The sequence below is a fragment of the Cornus florida genome, unplaced genomic scaffold, assembly GCF_030987335.1.
Source record: "Cornus florida cultivar Cherokee Brave unplaced genomic scaffold, ASM3098733v1 CherokeeBrave_3.0.0_Hap2_Chr01, whole genome shotgun sequence".
NCBI classification, from domain to species: domain Eukaryota; kingdom Viridiplantae; phylum Streptophyta; class Magnoliopsida; order Cornales; family Cornaceae; genus Cornus; species Cornus florida.
This window is the reverse complement of record NW_026775571.1, coordinates 46,832,378-46,856,075: the sequence shown is the minus strand read 5'-3', so window position 1 is coordinate 46,856,075 and position 23,698 is coordinate 46,832,378. Positions and strand designations below refer to the sequence as shown.

At 36.1% G+C, this 23,698-nt stretch overlaps 1 protein-coding gene across 1 annotated transcript; it reads right to left on the bottom strand.

The window, feature by feature from the left end:
* Positions 1-4,195: 4,195 nt before the first annotated feature.
* On the bottom strand, positions 4,196-23,055 carry LOC132295918 (chalcone synthase 2-like). The gene is made up of 3 exons (XM_059794183.1): positions 22,878-23,055; positions 21,936-22,510; positions 4,196-4,618 (listed from the first exon to the last, which is right to left on the bottom strand). Exons 1-3 carry the CDS (start codon positions 23,053-23,055, stop codon positions 4,196-4,198), a joined length of 1,176 nt encoding a protein of 391 aa, XP_059650166.1.
* Between the last annotated feature and the right edge of the window lie 643 nt (positions 23,056-23,698).

The following is a 23,698-nucleotide window of genomic DNA, read 5'->3' as shown; positions in this document are numbered from 1 at the left end:
GCCTCACGCGATTTAGGATTGGGCACATTGTGAGTGCACCATAGGCGCGCTTGTACTTGAACGCTTCCAACCACTGATGAAGATCCAAGGGCTGTCGATGCGGGCGCATATGGACCGCGCCACACCGGATCAGTAGCCCTCATTCCGGCGGCGCCTTACCCGCCGACGAGATTCTGGAAAAATTTCCAGAAAAATTTAAAAAATTCCAGAAAATAAAATTAAGCCACGAAAAATTCTAAAAAAATTCTGAAAAATTCCAATAAAATTCCTGAAGCCTATTTTCACCCTTTTGGACCTTCTTGAAGCTTCATAACATCCTTTGATAAAGATTACATGGCTTTAAATAAATTTTCAATTTGAAATACAATGAAAATTTTTAAATTATATCATTGAACTTTCAAATGGCTAAATCAAAACCTTAATTACATTCATCCAAAGATAAAATTAGATTAAACGTATAAGCTTCATCCATGGCCCATAAAAACATCATCATCCATTCATAATTATACATACATCATCATCATGTATCAATAAATATATATATGCATATATAATTTAGATCCATGAATGATGATTTTGAAAAAAAACATGATTTCTAGTAATGAATCAAACCATGCTCTAATACCACTGTTGGGAAACGTGCAAGTTTTAAAAACTTTCTAAGGGATTTTAATACATAGATCTTGATTCATTACATAGAGACAAATTTTATGCAAAAATAAAACATGATGTATCATTTAATTAATAGATTGAATACTTACATCAAAGGTTTGAGTAAACCTTAGATCTCTCATCTAAAGTGAATATTCTCATTTATTGTAGATCCCTTTGCTAGATGCCTTCTACTTGGATCTCCATCTTCTTGGTAATGGTTTTGCCTTTGGGAATTACCCATTAGTCTCCATGAATGACCTTAGAAATTAGGCTTGTGGGAGCCTCCAGTAGATGAGAACACTAACCCTAAATTTTTAGAAAGAGAAAATATATATCCCTTTTTCTTCCAAAAGTCTCACCTAAAATATACATGTACCATGTATGTATAGGCAACATAAAGATAAGGAAAGGAAACAATAAATCATTATCAATGTCTAATTACCATATCTCAAATCTAATAGGATTCCAATATCAAGTTGGGCTATGAGTGAGAATCCTTTGGACTTATTATTTTATTGACTACAATAAATTAATAATTGGCCCGATCCATGGACCCAATTCAATTAATTTATAAATTAATTTCTACTCCACTAAAAGAAATTAATTGAACTCCAATTAAATAATAAATAACCTCCAAGTCAATGTTATACTTTGACCCCTCTATGCATAATTAGTTATCGGATAAATAAAGCCATCAATCCGACTACTTAATTAATATATTTATTTTCGTACCTTTGATTATTTCTGGCTTAATCACAATAAAACATTTGTTTGACAAAAATAATAATTTAAATAAATAAATATAATAAATCATTTTGTCTAAAAATATACGAAGGCTTTTGAATCTACTTGGCGATCAATCGTAATTAATACAAAATAAATACAAGTAGCAATGATGCAAATATTGAAAATATAACTCTTTAACTATTAATTACACAATTACCCAAAGTGCCGATCTAAGGATTTCGAAAATTCCGCCGAACAAATCAAAGTAATTACTAATTAATAAAAGAGTCTATACTTCTCTTATGCTTAAGAGTGAATTGTCATGACAGTGATATGGAGCAATTGCATGCGACAGCTTTCGCAATATATCTCAACCTAACGCGTATTCAGTTCAAGTCTTAGTTAATAATGAGTTCATCCATAATTACCGACTATGAACAATTTATGATTAGTATTTATATTCATGTATTGATCGCCATTACATACATATATAAATATCTCTTGTAATCAAATGGGCACTATCAATTCCATAATGAATCAAAGCATAATAATACATTAAATTCACCAATTATATAAATCATATATATCTTAGATATGTCAGGAACATATGTCATTATAATCCAAATAGGAATTTGCTATGTCAGGGCATATAAATCCCAACACTATATATATAGACTGAGGTTATGTTATGTAAAATGTTACTTTAAATGTGTTATATTGTGGGCTGAAATTGGAGTGGAGTGTTGGTTATTGGTGGTTGTTCTAAGTTAGACTATACTCATTTCCAGTTTTCTTTTCAAATTATCTTTAAGTCTTCCTTTGTCACAAAATTTTTATAAGGAGCTGTGGTGCTCCAAATGCATTCATATTTTTACCACAATTACTACCATTTGCCTAGTAACTCTTTGCAAAATATTGTTATTTTTGGATGAACAAATTTTTTTTTATTTAAAAATCTGACAATGCCTGCAATCCATATTCAAATCGCTGCTGGAAAATAAATTTTAAATAATTTATTTGACTAACTTCTTGGAATTGAATCACTACAAAAATTTCTAGTTTTATACTTATATGAATATAATTTCAAAATAAATTGAGTTTTCCCCATTTCAATGTAAAATGAATTTTCTATGAATTGTTTATTAACCGCTATACAAATTTTTATTCTAATTGAGCCCTGATGTCTTATTGAATTTTCTACTAAGTTTTTAGTAAACATTTTGCTGATTATTGAGTTTGTGATTAGTTTAAGTTAATGATTATCAGAGTGGCGCAACGAGAGGTTATTTGGTAATATTGGTATATTTAATTGATGTTTGATTATGTTGTTCGGATGGTTGTCAAAGTATAAATTTGTCATAGCTCCTATTTTAAGTCGTTACAACCCCTCCTCTTTTAGGGAAGGATCCTCTCCAAGGAAAGTTCTCTCCAAGTATCTACAAGTAATAATCCTACGTTAGGACGCCACATCAACAAATTAATTAGCTAATGAATACGGTATCGTTTGGTTAGCTAGTGAATATGGTTTCGTTTGGTTTAAAACACGCCGTTACGGCACTTTCCCATCATTCTAAATCTTTCTTTCTCGATTTCCCTCTACTATCATCAATCTTTGGATGTTACAATTGAAGGTTTGTAAATTCCTATTCACAAATTCTAGAAAAACTAGTATTGCCCAAATTTGAGATTTCTACATAAACCCTTAAAATAAGTGTGATTTCCAAATATCCATGTTATGCTGGATTTATTTTTTAAGAGAGATAGAAATTAAGAGTGTTATGAGAAAGAGAGAAGGATCATTGGTTCATACATTATACTTCACCAAACTAGCCAACAACAATTTAATTTGGCGGTGCCAGAGACTTTACTTTTGTAAACTTGAAACTGGAAATAATAAATTTCTGAAATTGAATGTATGGTAGGTTGTCTGAAATTGCTCCTTCAACCAATTGTTGCTGTTTTTTAAGAGAGACGAAGGAATCGTATTTTAAAAGAGAATGACTGATTGGTTTTGAGAGAAAAATTTAATTGTTGGAAGGAAACTGCTCCCTAAATCTGAAAGTTAGATGGAAAATAGTAAGCTTCGTAATGGCCTGCTCTAGTCCAAACGATAATGTCTTTACTAAGCAAATAAGTTGTTGATGTGGCGCCTTAACAGTCGTAGGGTTTAACCCCTCTCACGCACACCAATCCTCCCTTTGTAGTTTCTATCTCTCTCTCTTTCTAACATGCATATGAGTTGGTTGAGAGCCAAAAGCTTAAAGGTTTAATTCCAATCTTTTACTAACTTAAATCTTTTCCTTACAAAACCTCACCATATTAAATCAATCCCTTTTCATTTGTTTTCCTAGTTGGTACTCACACACCCCTTCCAAAGAATTGTTGAATTTGTTTGCACCTAGCAGTAATCGATTCTGAGATCTAATACTTTATGAGTTATGAAGCACAAACACTTTATGAAGGAGTTGTATCCATGTCATGTCCGTGTCGGACATCGACACTCGTTGGACACTTCTTGGACACTGTACAACATTTCATATAGGTGTTCGTAAATAAAAATAAATTTTTACTATTTTGGACACTTCGTCGACACTTTTAGAATAATTTCAAACATTTTTAGCACAAATATATATGATAATCTTAAAAATAATAAGAATATATTCTAAACACGCTAATGGTGATTTTATTAAGTCGCATATATTAAACATCCTCCTCGAAATTTATTTTATTTATTAACTCATCCTCCCCAAAATTTAAGATACATATTTAACAACAACGAGTATTACTAATAAGTTCCAAATAGCAACAAACTCAGTCAGAGAGTTGTAGGGACACCATGCAACACCACAGTCTCTATTGTCAAACCAGGACCGAACCCAAAGAGAACACCCCAATTCTTCCCTTCACCTGTGGTGGCCTTCCCATCCTCCATAGATTTCTTCCTCATTTCATCCAAAACGAACAAAACACAAGCGCTCATTATGTTACCATATTCGCTCAGCACGTGCCGACTTGCCCTCAATTTCTCCTTCTGGGGACCGAGTTTGGCCTCGACCTGGTCAAGAGTAGCTGGGCCACCAGGGTGAATGATCCAAAATAGTTCGTTCCAATCATTGATGCCAAACGGACCGAAAGCTTCATTTAAGGACTTATCGATGTTTGTGGAGATCAATGCAGGTACTTCCCTTCCTAAATGAAATGTGAGTCCCACCTCACGCAAATGTAATTTGTAGGGGTTCTTTTTTAATTAGATAGTAAACAATGATATAAAGGTAATATTAGAAATACAAAGACGAAGGAAAATAGAGGAGATGCTCAGTGTAAGAGGAGGAGAAGAGGACCAACTAACATGATAAAGATGGTGGTAGGGCGAGTACACAGTATCTTATGATAGCTTCCTCTTCTTTGTTGGTTATTCCTTGGACAATACTATTTATAGCTCCGGATTCCATTGGTTATTATCCAATGGTCCCTTCCATGCATGGTGTGATACCCCTTAGATCCGAGACACGGGTCGATCAGGCACAGGCCCAAACCCGAGGGATATCAAACAATTAATATGTTAAAAACGAACACGGAATACAAAGTGAATTTAAGAAATAATAGTTTAAACTAAAAGAAATCTAAAATATAAAATCCTTTAAAAATAAATACTTAAAATTCCAGATAATAATAATCCAACTCCAAAACCTCCAACGGTACAACTCGGGAATCCATCCTGTAGACCCCTAATAAGAAAACCAAACTGAACTAAAAAACTAAAAGAAACCATATGAATAAAGCTCCTACGTCGTCGGAAGAATGAGTGGTCGCCTCTGCTCAGCACGAATAAGCTCAAGCCTGGAACTGATGTACACTTGAAAAATAGGAGTGGGTCAGGCCCACGAACAAGTCTTATCCTACTACAATCCAAGCAGAGACTCGAAATGCATATACACTCTAACCAACTCAACAATAACTATATAATTCGTGTATATATATATATATATATATATATATATCCACACTATGGACTCTCACTGGACTATGATACGGGTCTCAACCTGAGTAGAAGGAAACATGCAAAACGCACCGGAGTGGGCATGACTACCTAAGCCTAACAGGGTACACCTCAACTAGCATAACCAGCTACGCGTCCTACTGCATATACGCTCCCTAACCGTCGACTTTGAGACTCAAGCTCATGTCACGGTACCATAAAATATATTTAAAATCCGTTCACATTCATCCACAAGAAATTCAGTAAGTCGTTCAGCTTATTCAACCGCACAGACTTATGCATAAGGAGGATTCTATTTTTATAATCCGTACCCTTATTCCAAAGTAGGTAGGACTTAGCAATTTGAGCTAATCCAAACCTGGTATGTCACCGTCCCATACCGGTGCATACAATCCAGTCCATCCAGCAGTTGATAGAATAAATAAAAATATAACTATCAACCAATTCATACATTCCACAATTGACAATAAAACATTAAGTACAAATATCAATTGTTCCATATTAAGCATGATAAAATAGTTGTCAATTAACAGGCTTAATCCATACTACTCCGAAATATCCATTAATTGATACTACAGGTTATACATGTAAACCAATTAATTCTAATCAACCAAATCAGAATATAAATGTTCACAGGTTTATTTTTTTAATAATTTTGGAACGTGACTAACTGCAAGTCATCACTAAGAATTTTAATACCAAAGCTTAAACATCTTGCAGTTCCTCCCATCCAAACAGTAAACCAACTTAGGGCCAAATAAGCATACTAAACCATATAAATCCACACGCTTATTTTGTAATGACTCGATCATTTCCTTCTTTTCCTTTTTCCTTAGAATTTTACGGATGAATTTTTTTTGTTGAAATTTCTTTTCTGAGTTCAGTTTCTCGTCGCTTAGTATCGTCTCGAGTGCTCGGAAATGGTTTCTGAGACTCTTTCCTTTGGATTGACAACTTCCTTTGTGGACCGAGTCATTTCCACATGTTTCGTTTTTCGACACTATTCACTTTTCGTCATTTTTCCTGTTTTGTCCTTTTCCCTATTTTGTCTTTTCCCATTTGTCACTTGGTTGGCATAACCTCACTTCTTGTGTTCAGAGTTAGTTTTTGACTTCACGTGCCTTCATCTTCAGTGGTTTCCTCGAAATACGTATCTTCACTTTTGCAAGAAAGTACTCTGGTTGCTCCCAGTGTCCATAGGGGCATGGATGCACAGTTTTTCAGAATCTTTTTCTTTACTTGGGGTGTTTTTCGTAAATATCTTTTAAAGATATTTTATTTCAGAGGTTTTTAAGAAAATATTTTTGGAAGATATTTTCATTCTGGGGCATTAGTGCAATAAACCCTTTTTTGATGTGCCATTTTGTAATTAATGAAAGTCATTGTAAAATACTTCATCTGGAGCCTGGATTCTCATATGGGATTCATTTTCACTTTTCGTCAACTCTTAAATTCTTGGAATTTCCTTCTGGTCGTTTTTCTTCAGTTTCAGGGTTTGTGGCCCCGGTTGCCGCCGAACTTGTTCGGGGCATAGCTCTCTGCTCGGGACTCAGTTTTTGATGCCGTTTCTTCCATTATTCATATTTTCTCATTTTGAATCTTTTTCGTTCACGGAGTTTTGCCATTTGAGCGCATCTACTCAAATTTTACTTTTTCGGACGGCGGGGCCCGTTTAGGGCACTTTTTGAGATTTTCTATAAATAGGGGGACTTAAAATTAAAAAATCATCTTCTCCCCTCTCCATGCACGACCAGAACCTGCTATGGCAGCCCAAGGGGGTTGCCACCCTTCTTCTTCTTTCATTTGATCCTTCTTCCCTTTGTTAAAAAGTCGAAGTGCCTTCGCGTTTTGTGTTTGTCTTGACCACACACATCTTTAACCGGTTTTTGGCCAGATTTTGAGTTCGGGTTTGAAGTCAAGTTGTGATTTTGATGGGGCGTCTTGTGGGTTCATGTAGATGGTGTTGTCCTTGACAAAACTTAGGAGTTTTGTCGGATTCGGAGCACTTTTTTTCGGTGGGCTTTTGAGATTTTCATCTCAAATCGAGGTAGGGGATGTCTTAGATTTATATTAATGTTGTATTGATTGTTTTATAAGCATATACAACTTGTAAGTATGCTTTAGTTCAAGTTTTGGAATTTAATTTAATTATTTTCTATGTTCAATATTTAATTCATATGGTTGTATATAACTTGGAATTAAATTGTGGCATGCTAGTAATTTAGGCCTTGGTATACTTGTTGACATATATTAAATTGGGAGCACTTGAATAAGAAATGCAAATTTTTTTTAATATTTATCTTTTATGAAAATTTAATTCACATAGTTGAAACAAGCATGAAATCAACTTGTAATGTGATATTAAAGTAGGCCTTGGTGAGTTCTTTAACCTATGTTAAATTGAGGACATTTGGAGTTGATTGAAAATCTAGAGAAAAATTAATTAATGAGCTTAATTAATTTTATTTTAAGTGTGTTGGTCACTTAAATTGATATTGAATGTAATAGGTTGATAAACCCTTGAAATGTAGTCCGTTTAATCACCTTGTGAGCATATTACTAATTTGATGTAGAATTAGTACTTGAAGCATCTTGAAATGGTAATTAGACTTAGCATGATATAGAATATCATTGACTTACATAGCTTGTTTAGATATATCTTGTGTAGGTGTATAGCTTGTTAGAATATTACAATTGTTTACCTTGGAAGCTAGTTACTAAATTGAGACTTATTTAGTACTTGTGGCTTAGTGTAGTAATGTGGTTCAATTGTTGTAAAATATTCTTGTTTTGGTGTATAAATTGCATATTAGAGGCTTGACATGTCATATGCTATCTAGACTTGAATTATACAACATGGTTTGTGTGGATTCAACCTTATTTGTGCATGGAAGATGGTTTTATGCATTAGTGGATTTGGTATAAGTTTGGTCTAACTTATTGATTTTCGTATAAGTTTTGGACTTATTGATTTTGGAAAGCTTGTAAGGACATATTTCACGTGATGGCTAGGGTTTGGCTCTAGTACGGAGACAAGAGTCTTCTAAGTCATAAGTGCGCACTAAGAAGTATCTTGTGGGTCGTAATTGCCCGAAATAACTTATGCATGTGCGCACTAGGTAGTGCCTTGTGGGTCGTAATTAGCTGGAAACACTTGCTTGGTCTAGTGACCACATGTCCTAGTCTTTCTACTTTGATTTCGCATTCAATTTCAAGTTGGTAATCATGGATTACTTGTAACTTGAGAATTTGTGCTTGCCTGTGTATTTTGATCTCATTTAGTATACTTGAAACTGTATACTTGAACTTGTATCCTTGTTGGTGTATCTAAACTCTATCTAGTGTATTTACGCTTAGTGTGCTTGTCTTGTGTGTGCGGATTTCATTTTTGTATACTTGTGCCATGTATACTTGTCTTGTGCGTATGTGTTTAGCTTAGTATACTTGTGTTTGTATATTTGATTTATCAGTACTCTATACATATATCTTATACTTGTGTATGTATGCTAGATATTGCTTATCCCGTTTAACATGATTTAGTATACTTGTGAGCATGTGTACTTGAATGTCGTGTATCATGTTTTAATATGGTTTAGTGTACTTGAGCATGTATACTTGTATGCCGTAGTTCATTTCAATTGCATGAGTAGCTTAGGATGATCCCTGAGTCTCACTTTGACATAGATGTTAGGTGACATGAGCCCCTTTAACATGTTTCACCTTAAGGTGCTTGAATTATAAAATGCTAGGTCGATACATGCTCATCTCCTACGAGTAGCTTTATGTTACTCACCCACGTAGTGGGGACATTTTTCAGGTACCGGGATCAAGATTCGGGATTCACATCATGCTTGGATGATTTGTAGACTTGAAGTTCTCATTTATTGTAAATGTTAGCATGAAATCCTATTTGTAGCCTTATATGTCAAAATGTGTATATTTGATTCCATATATGTAATGTGTACATGAGTATACTCTTTTTAATGTATTTGACATGTATGAGATGAGGCCGGAGGCCAATGAAATTTATATTGTATTCTATGTAACTTATAACTTCATGAAATATTATGAAAATATTGGAAATGCCGAGTCATTGCTTCACTATGCTTGCATCGGGTGTGGGAATTCCATTTTTATTCTTCCATAGGGTCTCATAAATCATGTATGAAATGTGGCCAAAGGCCAAACGGTAATTTGAAATCATTTGTTAATTTTGGTTTTCAAATTTCCCTTTTTCTTGTTCATCTTTGCCTTTTTGCCCGTTGGAGGGTCGAATTTTGCATCGGTGGTATTTTTAAGCCATGGACCATTGTAGCACATCCTAATAGGTAAGTTACGTTTGCGTGCATGGTCGTTTCTGGGAAAACCTTCTTCCTTGGTGAAATGAGCCTCCTATGGACTCATTTTGAAACTTTGTTGCATAATCTGATCTAGGGGCTTTCTAGACTTTTCACATCAGTTTTATTTTCTTCTTTTGACATGGTCACTTAGAAAATGTTATTTTAGGGGGGGTTTCTTCTTCGTGTTTTTCCAGAAAACGTCTTCTTGATACCAGAAATCCATTGCAAAGTTCTGCTTCCAGTTTTAAATTTAGCGGCTTTGTGACCCTCATGACCAGATTTCATGGAGGGGCATTTTGGGCATTCTACATTGAGTTTTTTTTTAATTCTCTCATGAGTTATGTAGAAAACTCGATTTTGAGAGGGGTTTCTTTTTTGTGTTTTTCCAGAAAAATACATTTGATAGTCCGTTTTTGCTCTCAGTTGTGGACTGATCTTGAAGAAATTTCATGTAGCAGCTTTTTGGGTCCCTCTTGACCTAGGCTGATCTAGGGGCATTTTAGGGATCTTACAGCGTGTTTTTCTCCGTTCCTTATACGAAGCCGGGTAGAAAACGTGATTTTAAGGGGGGTTTCTTCTTTGTGTTTTTCCAGAAAAACTCATTTAAGGGTCCGTTTTTAGCCTCAGTTCCGTTAAAAAAAAAATCAAATGTTGTTTGCTGTAAAAACACTATTCCTGCCCAGATTTCTTACCTGGAAAATAAGTTGATTTTTTTGAAACTTTGAGGCTTCATATCTTCATCATCCGGACTCCAAATTAAGTGATTTTTGAGTCTAAGTTTATTAGTTTTTGTTGGTCTATATAACGGTACACACGGTTGCATCAAATTATATCTGAAAAGACCATTTTATCCCTTGTAAAGTACCCTTGCTGTATTGATTTCAAACCCAAAAGTTTGATTTTATGAAACTTTGGAGTTTCATATCTTCTTCATCCGGACTCCGAATTAAGTGATTCTTAAGTCCATCTTGATTAGTTTTTCGTTGTCCTTCCAGCGCTGTGCTCGGTGGCACCCGAGTCCACAGTTTTCAGAAATGACTATTTTGCCCCTGGGGGCTTATTTGTCATATTTTTGGTCTTTTACTTCCGCATCAGTTCTCATTGAGTTCCATGACCTCATGGAAGGTCACTTTGACTTCTTAAAGTCTTGTTTTCTATTTTCGCTTCCGCATTTCGGATCCGTTATCGGATCAAACTACGGTTCATCACAGGACGCATTGGCTTGAAAAATCAAGGCCATCACAAGTGGTATCAGAGCTCCTAGGTTCGAAAACCTTAAGACAACGGGTTTTGGGTGCATATCATGCTTGTGTTGCCATGCTCTATGTGTTTAATTGCTTTTGATAACATGTTGAATATGATCACATGTTTACGTGCTTATATGGACGTATGTTTAGAAGTTTCGTTAAATGTCTCAGCATGATATATATGGTTGTTTACTTTAGTATATTATATGTACTAGTCTGTCTTAGTACATTATATATACTTGTAGGTCTCAACATATTGTATGTGTTTGTCGTTTTAGCATGTTGATTCACGCTTGTATGCTTTGCATGATGGTAATGCTTGTTTGCCTTAGCATGTTACATGTGCTTGTTATTCTTAGCATGATTGTATGATGCTTATATTGATATGCCTTATGTGATTATTTTCTACTTGTGTGAGTACTAGTCCATTGTTATATTACGTGACAACTACTTATTTTATGTCTTATTTAGGCATTGCGGGTTGTCCTAACTTGGTTGGTTGAGATTGATGCTAGGGCATCATCTCTTGGAGTTTCGTGGTGACTTTAATGTGATAACGTCATTGGGGTTTTGTTTCTAAAGCCATGGGACGACGAGTCGGATTGAATCGAGTCCTTCCTTGGGGATTGGGAGATTCATTTTCATGAGCCTCAATGGCGAGGTCCTTGCGTTTTATCTTCTTAGAGTGATGGTTGGAGATTTGATAGGTACGTTGACCTAGGATTCTTCTTGTCTTGCCTTAGACAGCTCTTATGAGCTAAGGTTGGGGTGTGAGTGGTTACGCGTAATTAATTGCATTGGTGTAATTAATTATTCTCCCTCGTCCTTGGAGACTTGGGATTTTGTATAGATAGGATCCTGTAGAGTTCTCATTGAACTCATTGGCATCTTGAGTTGAGTTCTCTCGTTGGTGTCTCGTAATGGTTAGTATTGGGACTATCCATTGCACCGTTGTTTGTTTTATGTGGCGTTAGGATTCCACCTTGTGTTTGGACCAGTCTTGGGAAAGACTTGTAGACTCTTTGTTTCGGGAACCTTAGTGTTCATTCTAGGAGATGATTCATTTCCTCACGGAGAGAGATCAGACTCATCCGGGTTTTTGGGATTCACTTTCCGTGAGTTTGTCCTTCTGAGAGGCATTTCATCCCTTCTTGCTTGTGATTTTGCAGGATTGTTATTTGCATAGTGATTCCTACATGTTTATATGCCTTGTTGTTTTGAGCATGCCTTAGAAACATATTAAGGGATGTGACTATTTGGTGGTTATGTGAAGATATAGATAATGTGTTTTTCATTTATTATATCTGCTTGTCATGCTAGCGTCATAAGTGATGTGTAGCGTGTCTCTGATGCTTGACCCCTATGTGATAAGTAGCATATTTGATTGCCCTTGTATATTATGTGTTTAGTTGTATGGTGCGATATTGTTTCTATGAAATTATTCGTAGAATTTCATTTACGTTTAGTATACTTGTACCTAGCATACTTGCGCGTTGTTTATTTCATTTCACTTTGATTTAGTATACTTGAGCCTGTATACTTGTTCACCATGGATTTAGTACTGTTTAGTATACTTGCGTATATATACGTGTATGTTGCATGACTAATTGCTTTATTAGTTCATTTCCTTTATCATTCCGCACTTTGTTTGGGGTTGTGTGACCTTGGTTGTCGGGATTGTGTGTGTGAGCTTGATCCGATGTCTTGATTCCTAGGCGTAGCCTTGTAGTAGGTTAGCTTTAGAATGACGTGGAGGATTTTGAGTGCATTGTTTTGTTGGGAGTCGTTGTGATTAGGGCGATGATGATGTTGTTTAATTTGTAAAGTCCGATCCATTGGCTTAAAGGCATAGACTTGTCAGGCTTTGGATTCGTGACTGGTGTGGTTGACAATAGTGTTTTGAGACTTGTGGTTGTCAGTTTTTCCAGTATTGAGGATTTAAGGCCTTAAGCATAGCTGTGCCTATGACATTGTTGTCAGGGTTTTGGATTGGCCAGAATGGTCCGGTCGGACATTTTAGACCATATCGCAACTCTCACAGAATGCCTAGTTTCTGTGGTGCTTTTGGTAATGATTGTTTGACATTGATATCATATGTATCGATAGGTTTCACGGGTGAGCTTATTGGAGGCAGGTGATAAATTAGGGCTTTATACTGTCATGCTACCGTACAGGTTTGTTACTCAAGAATTGACTCTAGAGGGGGGGTGAATAGAGTCAATGGCCAATTTTCGTAATTTATAGAAATACAATTTCTAATTAACAATATAACCTATTGTGCAATAATCAACATATGAAATCAAGATATGAAAGTAAACAATTTATAGCACAATTATAAAAGAGATAAGGGAAGAGAAATTGCAAACTATAACACGGCGATTTTTGCGAGGTTCGGAAAACTCCTACTCCTCGGCTCAAGATCCCTCTTGAGACTTCCCAATCCAATATAGCTTCTCCTTACGGGTGGAGAGCAAACCTTGATTAGAAGTAACTCCTTGCTAAGAGAAAACCTCTCTTAGTCTTCCTTTGGGTCACACCAACCCTTACAATATCCTTGCTAAGAGACCACCTCTCTTAGTTTTACATAGGCCACACCAGCCCTTACAATTTCTTTGCTAAGGGAAACTCTTCCTCTTAGTCTTACAGCAGATTTGTAGATAGAATTTGTAGTACAAGAAATTCTCTCAAGAACTGATACAAATCAAACCTCACAATAGAGTATATATGAAATCAAGTGAAACTCAAAATCTAAGTATGAAATGTATGAGAGATGATGAGGAAAAAATGTAGAACAAAAGCTCTGTATAATGGTAGAGCAAAAAGCTCTCTTGGATGCACTTGAATGAATGTTCTTGAATGCTCTCTCAAGTAGTATAATAGAGCAGAAACTCTATGAAGATTAAAACAAGAGCAAAAGCCCTTTTGATCTTTTACTAGAATCTCTCAAAAATAGAATAAGCGTGAAATGAGAGAGAAGAAGAGAAGATGAGAACAAAAGCTCTCTTGCAATGTAATGTCTCTCAAAATGGTAGATCCATTCAGCATGCTAGCCCTCTGTATTTATAGAATTTTGAGACTCAATATAGCTGTTACAGGTTGTTGGGATCAATTAATGAAAATATTTCCGTTGCAGTTCAAAACCCCAGAAGGAGCCTGCTCTGTAAACAAGAGAGCCTGCTCTTTGTTCATTTTCTTTAGAAAGAGCCTGCTCTTGTAAAAATGTGAGCCTGCTCTTTGTTCATTTTCATTAGAAAGAGCCTGCTCTTGTAAAAACTTGAGCCTGCTCTTTATTTTGAAGATGCATTTTTCGTAGCTTACTTGGAACAAAAAAAGAGCCCTCTCTTTTTTTTAATTGAGCCTTCTCTTTTTAATTGAGCCCTCTCAAAAACTGAAGTTGTGGAAAAGAGCCTTCTCTTTCTTTTAATTAAGCCCTCTCTTTTCTTTGAGCCTTCTCTAATTTTTCGTTAAAAAGCCTACTGGAATTGAAAGAGCCTTCTCTTTTATTTCATGGAGCCTTCTCCATCTCATTGAGCCTTCTCTAATTTTTCATGGAGCCTTCTCTATTCTTTGAGCCTTCTCTAATTCCCATTGAGCCTTCTCTAAATTTCATTGAGCAGGCTCTATTAGCCTTGAGAGAGCTGGCTCTATTTCTTATAGAGGTGGCTCTTGCTTCATGAAGGCTGCTGCTGAATTGGTTTGGACAGAAAAAGTTCATGACTTCAAATGGACATAACTCAGTCCATGAAACTCCAAATGAGGTGAAATTTGAGTCTAAATTTATTACCTTGAAGTAAGCTTTCTAATTCCACTAGCCTTGCTCAAAAATTCTAAACACAGAAATGGTTATGGCCATTTTAGTGCAACCTAGTCAGAATTTTCGCAGAGCAGAATCAGTCATCTTGTGATGGTTATATCTCTCTCAATTCAAATCCTTTTTAGGTGAAATTTGAGTCTAAACTCAAGAGCTCGAAGTCAGCTTTCTAATTCCACTGGCCTTATGTAAAAATTCCAACTACACAAATAGTTATAGCATTTTGAGTGTAAGCTGGTCTGGAAATTTTCTAGGCTGAAAATTGCTTCTTTTGAGATATTCATTTTTCTAGCACCTAGGACTTTGATGAATGATTCAATTTAGTTCAAGGCCTGTTTCTAGGAGTCTAGGGACATATGAAGATGTTAAATTTCAAGTGCATTGTGTCCTAGAGTCATTTACCAAATTATGGCAATAAAGGCTTTAAAGATGAAATATAAAATTCAATGCCTTTTCCTTTTCTTTCTAGAGACCAAAATAAGTATTGTGATTAATGTGCATGGTCCTAGCATTTATAGCTTAAGTTGAGTTCTTTCAAAACTTATGCAAGCTTGAACTAACTCATTCTTAGCAAAGACTTCATATGTTAAATATATGTGTATTGAAGTTCAAAGTCTATTGCTAATGATGTAGGAGTATATGATGTATGATATGCATAGTCCTATAGAGATGAGCTTCAAATGAATTCAAAAATACTTTGACATTAAATCTTAAGCTCTCACCATCTTATCTACCCCTTTTCTTCATTCTTGACCATGATCGTTTAGGCTTGATGAAGACTTGTTTTCTTTCTTTGAAATGCTTGAATGATCTTTGAAGTTCGAGTTTTCCTTTGATTGAATATGCCTTTGATCTCTTGCAACTTTTAAGGCTTCCTTGAATCCATAGCTTGAGTATTTGTAATGCTTGGAATGGATCTTCTAACTCAACATTGAGGATTGAATATTGATCAACTATATATCACTCAATGAAAACACTAGTACTTAAACATCATTAATGGTTTGTAATCATCAAAACATAAGATTGACCTTTAGATAAAATCCTTAGGCCAACAAGGTTGTGTGTGGGCGAGTGCTAGTTGCCGTCGATGCTACCTTGCATTACCTAGCTAGTAATGTGAGTGTGGGCGGGCATTTGACACTGTGGATGCTACCACACCTTGGGTACGTTGTGGGCGGGTTTTAGTCAGTATTCGTGCTGCCATGTTGCTTCTGGTTGTGTTCCTTGTTTAGTTATGTAGTTGTCTTGATCTCTTTTAGGTGGTTGACATTGGGTTAGTATGTCAATTCGTTGGAGAGGTGTCTCACTATTCGCGGTTTCGTGTCTCTTCATTGATTTTGAGACATTTGGAGTTGTCCTTAGGCACTTTATGATCTGTTCTTTTGTGTGACCTTGTGTACGGTCCTTTTTCAGTTCTTCTGGGAATGTTCCTGACTCCAGGGACGAAATCTTTTTAAGGAGAGTAGATTGTAATGACCCGATCATTTCCTTCCTTTCTTTTTTCCTCAGAATTTTACGGATGAATTTTTTTCGTTGAAATTTCTTTTCTGAGTTCAGTTTCTCGTCGCTTAGTGTCGTCTCGAGTGCTCGAAAATAGTTTCTAAGACTCTTTCCTTTGGATTGACAACTTCCTTTGAGGACCAAGTCATTTCCACATTTTTCGTTTTTTGACACTATTCACTTTTCGTCCTTTTCCCTATTTTGTCCTTTTCCCTATTTTGTCTTTTCCCCATTTGTTACTTGGTTGGCATAACCTCACTCCTTGTGTTCGGAGTTGGTTTTTGACTTCACGTGCCTTTATCTTCAGTGGTTTCCTCGAAATACGTATATTCACTTTTGCAAGAAAGTACTCTAGTTGCTCCCAGTGTCCATAGGGGCACGGATGCACAGTTTTTCAGAATCTTTTTCTTTTCTTGGGGTGTTTTTCGTAAATATATTTTGAAGATATTTTATTTCAGGGGTTTTTAAGAAAATATTTTTGGAAGATATTTTCATTCTAGGGCATTAGTGCAATTAACCCTTTTTTGAGAGGCCATTTTGCAATTAATGAAAGTTATTGTAAAATACTTCGCCTGGAGCCTGGATTCTCGTACGGGATTCATTTTCACTTTTCGTCGACTCGTAAATTCTTGGAATTTCCTTCTGGTCGTTTTTCTTCAGTTTCAGGATTTGTGGCCCCGGTTGTCGCCGAACTTGTTCGGGGCATAGCTCTCTGCTCGGGACTCAGTTTTTAACGCCGTTTCTTCCATTATTTATATTTTCTCATTTTGAATCTTTTTCGTTCACGGAGTTTTGCCATTTGAGTGCATCTGCTCAAATTTCACTTTTTCGGACGGCGGGTCCCGTTTGGGGCACTTTTTGAGATTTTCTATAAATAGGGGGACTTAAAATTAAAAAGTCATCAAAGTCATCTTCTCCCCTCTCCATGCACGACCAGAACTTGCTATGGCAGCCCAAGGGGGTTACCACCCTTCTTCTTTCATTTGAACCTTCTTCCCTTTGTTAAAAAGTCGTAGTGCCTTCGCGTTTTGTGTTTATCTTGACCACACACATCTTTCCCCCTTATTAGAACCCATTTTTGGCCAAATTTTGAGTTCGGGTTTGAAGTCAAGTTGTGATTTTCATGGGGCGTCTTGTGGGTTCATGTGGATCGTGTTGTCCCCAACAAAACCTAGGAGTTTCGTTGAATTCGGAACACTTTTTTTCGGTGGGCTTTTGAGATTTTCATCTCAAATCGAGGTAGGGGATGTCTTAGGTTTATATTAATGTTGTATTGATTGTTTTATAAGCATATACAACTTGTAAGCATGCTTTAGTTCAAGTTTTGAAATTTAATTAAATTATTTTCTATGTTTAATATTTAATTCATATGATTGTGTGTAACTTGGAATTAAATTGTGGCATGCTAGTAATTTAGGCCTTGGTATACTTGTTGACATATATTAAATTGGGAGCATTTGAATAAGAAATGCAAATTTTATTTAATATTTATCTTTTATAAAAATTGAATTCACATAGTTGAAACAAGCATGAAATCAACTTGTAATGTGATATTAAAGTAAGACTTGGTGAGTTCTTTAACCTATGTTAAATTGAAGACATTTGGAGTTGATTGAAAATCTAGAGAAAAATTAATTAATGAGCTTAATTAATTTTATTTTAAGTGTGTTGGTCACTTAAATTGATATTGGATGTAATAGGTTGATAAACCCTTGAAATGTAGTCCGTTTAATCACCTTGTGAGTATATTATTAATTTGATGTAGAATTAGTACTTGAAGCATCTTGAAATGGTAATTAGACTTAGCATGATATAGAATATCATTGACTTGCATAGCTTGTTTAGATATATCTTGTGTATGTGTATACCTTGTTAGAATATTACAATTGTTTACCTTGGAGTTAGTTACTAAATTGGGACTTATTTAGTACTTGTGGCTTAGTGTGGTAATATGGTTCAATTGTTATAAAATATTTTTGTTTTGGTGTATAAATTGCATATTGGAGGTTTGACATGTCATATGCTATCTAGACTTGAATTAGAGGACATGGTTTGTGTGGATTCAACCTTATTTGTGCATGGAAGATGGTTTTATGCATTAGTGGATTTGGTATAACTTTGGTCTAACTTATTAATTTTTGTATAAGTTTTGGACTTATTGATTTTGGAAAGCTTGTAAGGACATATTTCACGTGATAGCTAGGGTTTGGCTCTAGTACGGAGACAAGAGTCTTCTAAGTCATAAGTGCGCACTAGGTAGTACCTTGTGGGTCGTAATTGCTAACTTATGCATGTGCGCACTAGGTAGTGCCTTGTGGGTCGCAATTATCCGGAAACACTTGTTTGTTCTAGTAACCACATGTCCTAGTCTTTTTACTATGATTTCGCATTCAATTTCAAGTTGTTAATCATAGATTACTTGTAACTTGAGAATTGGTGCTTGCTTATGTATTTTGATCTCATTTAGTATACTTGAAACTGTATACTTAAACTTGTATCCTTGTTGGTGTATCTAAACTCTATCTAGTGTATTTACGCTTAGTGTGCTTGTCTTGTGTATGCGGATTTCATTTTTGTATACTTGTGCCATGTATACTTGTCTTGTGCGTATGTGTTTAGCTTAGTATACTTGTGTTTGTATACTTGATTTATGAGTACTCTATACATATATCTTATACTTGTGTATGTATGCTAGATATTGCTTATCCCGTTTAACATGATTTAGTATACTTGTGAGCATGTGTACTTAAATGTCATATATCATGTTTTAATACGGTTTAGTGTACTTGAGCATGTATACTTGTATGCCGTAGTTCATTTCAATTGCATGAGTAGATTAGGATGATCCCTAAGTCTCACTTTGACATAGACGTTAGGTGGCATGAGCCCCTTTAACATGTTTCACCTAAGGTGATTGAATTGTAAAATGCTAGGTCGATGCATGCTCATCTCCTAGTAGCTTTATGTTACTCACCCACGTAGTGGGGACATTTTTCAGGTACCGGGATCAAGATTTGGGATTCACATCATGCTTGGATTATTTGTAAACTTGAAGTTCTCATTTATTGTAAATGTTGGCATGAAATCCTATTTGTAGCCTTATATGTCAAAATGTGTATATTTGATTCCATATATGTAATGTATACATGAGTATACTTTGTTCAATGTATTTAACATGTATGGATGAGGCTGGAGGCCAATGACATTTATATTGTATTCTATGTAACTTTTAACTTCAAGAAATATTATGAAAATATTGGAAAATGCCGAGTCATTGCTTCACTATGCTTGCATCGGGTGTGGGAATTCCATTTTTATTCTTCCATAGGGTCTCATTAATCATGTATGAAATGTGGCCAAGGGCCAAACGGTAATTTGAAATCATTTGTTAATTTTGGTTTTCAAATTTCCCTTTCTTGTTCATCTTTGCCTTTTTGCCCGTTGGGGGGTCGGATTTTGCATCGGTGGTATTTCTAAGCCATGGACCATATCTCTCTCTCTGTTCTTCATCGTTTTAAATTCCGGTGAGTTTCCGATGAACTGACCTTCATACCTAGGGTTCGTAAGTGTTTAAATCAGGTTCCAACTTATTCCAGAATCCACTAAATTCTTTATTCAGTTACCAAAATCAATTAAAGCATGAATTTTGCATCAAGAGTTTAATACGAGCAGTTTATGCATTCCCGAACCCCAACTGTTTTAACACACCAAACTTTCAAACTAAATTAATTCCAGTGATTCCCAACATGGTATAGAACTAATTAAAATCATTACTCATCAACTTACATGAATTAAAACAGAAATTACGCAACGAAGAATTTAATACAAACATTAAACAACTTGAACACACATTCAGTTTTAAGCATTTAAAACATGCAATCCAGTTCAATTTTTAAACCTTATTAAATCCTAGAATTGAATTAGTCATGCAAAGAACACGAGCCTAAGGGAAAGAGATAGGTTTAGAACTTGCCTTTGAGACTTTTGTTCAAAATCTCTACGTCATCTTCAAAAGTTCTGGCGATTCCTACTGAAATCCCTCCTCTGTTCTTTCTCTACCTCCACAGACGTGAATAGGGTTCTAAAACCCTAGGCCTAACTTTATTATGTTTATTTATAGAGTTATACAAAACCTAAATTAAATCAAGCCCTAACAGAATCCTAACCGGCCTGGAGAAAACTTAATTAAAACATGCGTCGACTACAAACGTGACTTCTAAAAACAAAAACCCTAATTATATTTTCATAACTAATAATTAATTAAAACATTTAATAATCAATTCAATTAAAGGAAAACAATAAATTCTACTAAAGAAAACATAATGCAAACAAATCAAACAATTTAATTTAATAAAACAATTAAACAAGTCATGTAACTTAAACACATAATTAAACAAGTAACAAGCAATTCAAATAAACAATTAAATAATTTAAAATTCAATTAAAACAAATCAAACAATTTACAATTAATTCACAATTAAATCAAAACAAATTCACTATTAAATAAATAAAAAAGCAACTTCAACAATTAAATAAATTCCAAGTCTATCCTTTTAAATTAGGGGTATTACACATGGTTCCTCGCATGCATTACTCCCGATCTGGATTACGTGAATAATCCTGGAGATTTAAGAGTCTGAAGGGTCTAATCCTTTGCTCGAGCCTTGTCATACATTGCCATGTCACTTCTCCCTTAATCAGGGGCATTAAATGTTGTTTGGTCATCGGTTGGTCAAGCCTGACATAGCATTAAATGTGATTTTAAGGTTTGCTGTCATGAGATGTATAATCCCATCATCTTGTTAATCGGGCCTTGCTGAGAGCGAAGGCACCTCTTGACTTCTCATCCACCAATCTAAGATCCTCCTAAGTTTCCCAAACATAGATTCCTTATAGCAACGAAGGCCCTACCTTTGTTTCATGTTATACGCAATCCTTTAATTGCGAGCCTCCTTAGGTTCCAATCCTTCGAAGTGATATTATCTGGCGTAACGCCAGGACTCGAGGCGTTCGAGAGCTGGTCTCTCGAGACTTGATGGGCCTGGAGCGTTGCCAGGGCCTAGGGTGCTCGAGGATTGGCTCCTCGAGGTTTGATGGGCCTGGAGCGATGCCAGGGCTTAGGGTGCTCGAAATTTGATCTTTCAAGGCTTGATGTGCCTGGAGCGATGCCAGGGCTTAGGGTGCTCTAAGTTTGATCTTTCGAGTTTTGACGGGCCTGGAGCGATGCCAGGGCTTGGAGTGCTCGAAGTTTGATCTTTCGAGGCTTGATGGGCCTGGCGCGATGCCAGGGCTTCGGGTGCTCGATGTTTGATCTTTCGAGGCTTGATGGGCCTGGAGCGATGCCAGGGCTTGGAGTGCTCGAAATTTGATCTTTTGAAACTTGATGGGCCTGGAGTGATGCCAGGGTTTTGGGTGCTCAAAGTTTGATCTTTCGAGGCTTGATGGGCCTGGAGCGATGCCAGGGCTTTGGGTGCTCGAAATTTGATCTTTCGAGACTTGATAGGCCTGGGGCGATACCAGGGCTTAGGGTGCTCGAAGTTTGGTCCTTCATGACTTTTGACTTTTAAAATTGCCACGGAGGATTTGGCTATGGTCGTATTGACTTGTCATCATGCCATGTCAGCTTCTAAAATGTGACACCCACATAGTTTCATGGCTTCTATGCAGTCGGGTAGAGTTGTCTGTGACGTAGACACAATTTGAAACAGTGGATGCTCGATCGACATGTCAAGATCTGCACCAACGATCATAGCAGAGGCTCCATCACCGAAAAGTGTCTGGCCCACAAGAGAGTCCAAGTGGGTCTCGGAGGGCCCACGGAAGATGATGGTAGTGATCTCAGAACACACAAGTACGCGCGCTCCTTTGTTGTTCTCGGCCAGGTCCTTGGCCACACGAAGAACGATCCCACCGGTGAAGCAACCTTGTTGATAGATCATCACCCTGTTGACGGACGGTGGGAGGCCGAGAAGCTTAGCGAGTTGATAGTCCACACCAGGCATGTCTACGCCCGAGGTTGTACAAAATACAAGGTGTGTGATGTTCGATTTTGGCTGGCCCCATTCTAGAATGGCCTTTGATGCAGCTTCCTCGCCGAGCTTAGGTGCTTCCTCCACCACCATATCTTGACGGGCATCGAGGGATGAGGCCATGAAAGCACACATATTGGGATTCTTTTTAAGCATCTCTTCGGTCAGATACATGTAACGTTTCTTGATCATTGTTTTTTCACCTGCACGTATATAAGTCTCAAAATAAATACTGAAAATAAATGAATAAATTAATATTAAGCTAGCTAGCATTAATTGGCATTCAGCACATGCACATGTTAAGTATGCCAGCCATGACAAATCACTATACATGCGCAATATATATATTGGCAAATATTCAAACAGCATTTGCTCAAAGGAGAACTTGAAAAAGATATCAGTGTGACTGTGTGAGCAAAGACTAAGGATTCGTATGCATGCATGTTCTAGCTTCAATCGACTGTTATTTTTCTTTCTGGACAATACTTAAAAGGAAATATAAATTAAAGCCGTTTATGAACTGTACGTAAATATAGTACGGCATATATATACATATGTCTTTTAATATACGAATCCGCTTAAACTTGTTTTTGAGCTCGATCATGTGCTCGCTGTTTGTTACTCGAAAGTAGTAATCAGGATAGTCGGCCTGGCTGACGCAGTTGAATGGAGTTGCAGTACCAATGGCCAGAATGGTAGCCGTACCCTCAGCTCGCTGGGCTTTGCGGATTTCCTCAATAGATGTCATTTTGGTACTTTGTTCTTACCTAATTCAAAAGCAGATGACCAGAGACAAGATATATATATATATATATATAGAAGGCTTATTAACTAAGTTTGCTACCATTTGATGGTGCACGTCTCTGTCTATCTAGCTATATATAGAAATGTCGGTTTAGAGGGACACGGGACAGAGTAAGATAAAACACAAATACGACGATACCATAAATTTTAAAAAAACAAAACATATGATAATACATAACTATTATTATATATATATATATATATACTCAATTTATAATTTATATATAATAAACACAACTTTTAAGCCCATTAAACTTTTAAAAAATATAGGTCCAAATACAAGACATTATTTTATTGCCGTATATCTTGTTTTTTTCGTAGATATTTTCTATGTACAAGTAAGAAGTCAAATGGTAGCGAACTAGATAGACAGTTCTAATGCTTCATAGATATTTTCTATGTACCGGTGTCCCTCTAAACCGACATTTCTATATATAGCTAGATGGACAGAGACGTGCACCATTAGCAAACTTAGTTAATAAGCCTTCTCTCTCTCTCTCTATATATATATATCTATCTTGTCTCTGGTCATCTGCTTTTGAATTAGGTAGCTAGAAAGAAGAACAAAGTTATACTCAATTTCTAAT

What these genes read in the sequence shown, in the direction of transcription:
- LOC132295918 (XM_059794183.1), bottom strand. Translation starts at nt 23,055, where the DNA reads ATGACATCTATTGAGGAAATCCGCAAAGCCCAGCGAGCTGAGGGTACG. An exon ending in AAACAAGTTTAAGCGGATTC is followed by an intron (nt 22,511 to 22,877) that starts GTATATTAAAAG and finishes ATATACGTGCAG; the next exon opens with GTGAAAAAACAATGATCAAG. An exon ending in CTCTACCCGACTGCATAGAA is followed by an intron (nt 4,619 to 21,935) that starts GCCATGAAACTA and finishes TAATTAAAAAAG; the next exon opens with AACCCCTACAAATTACATTT.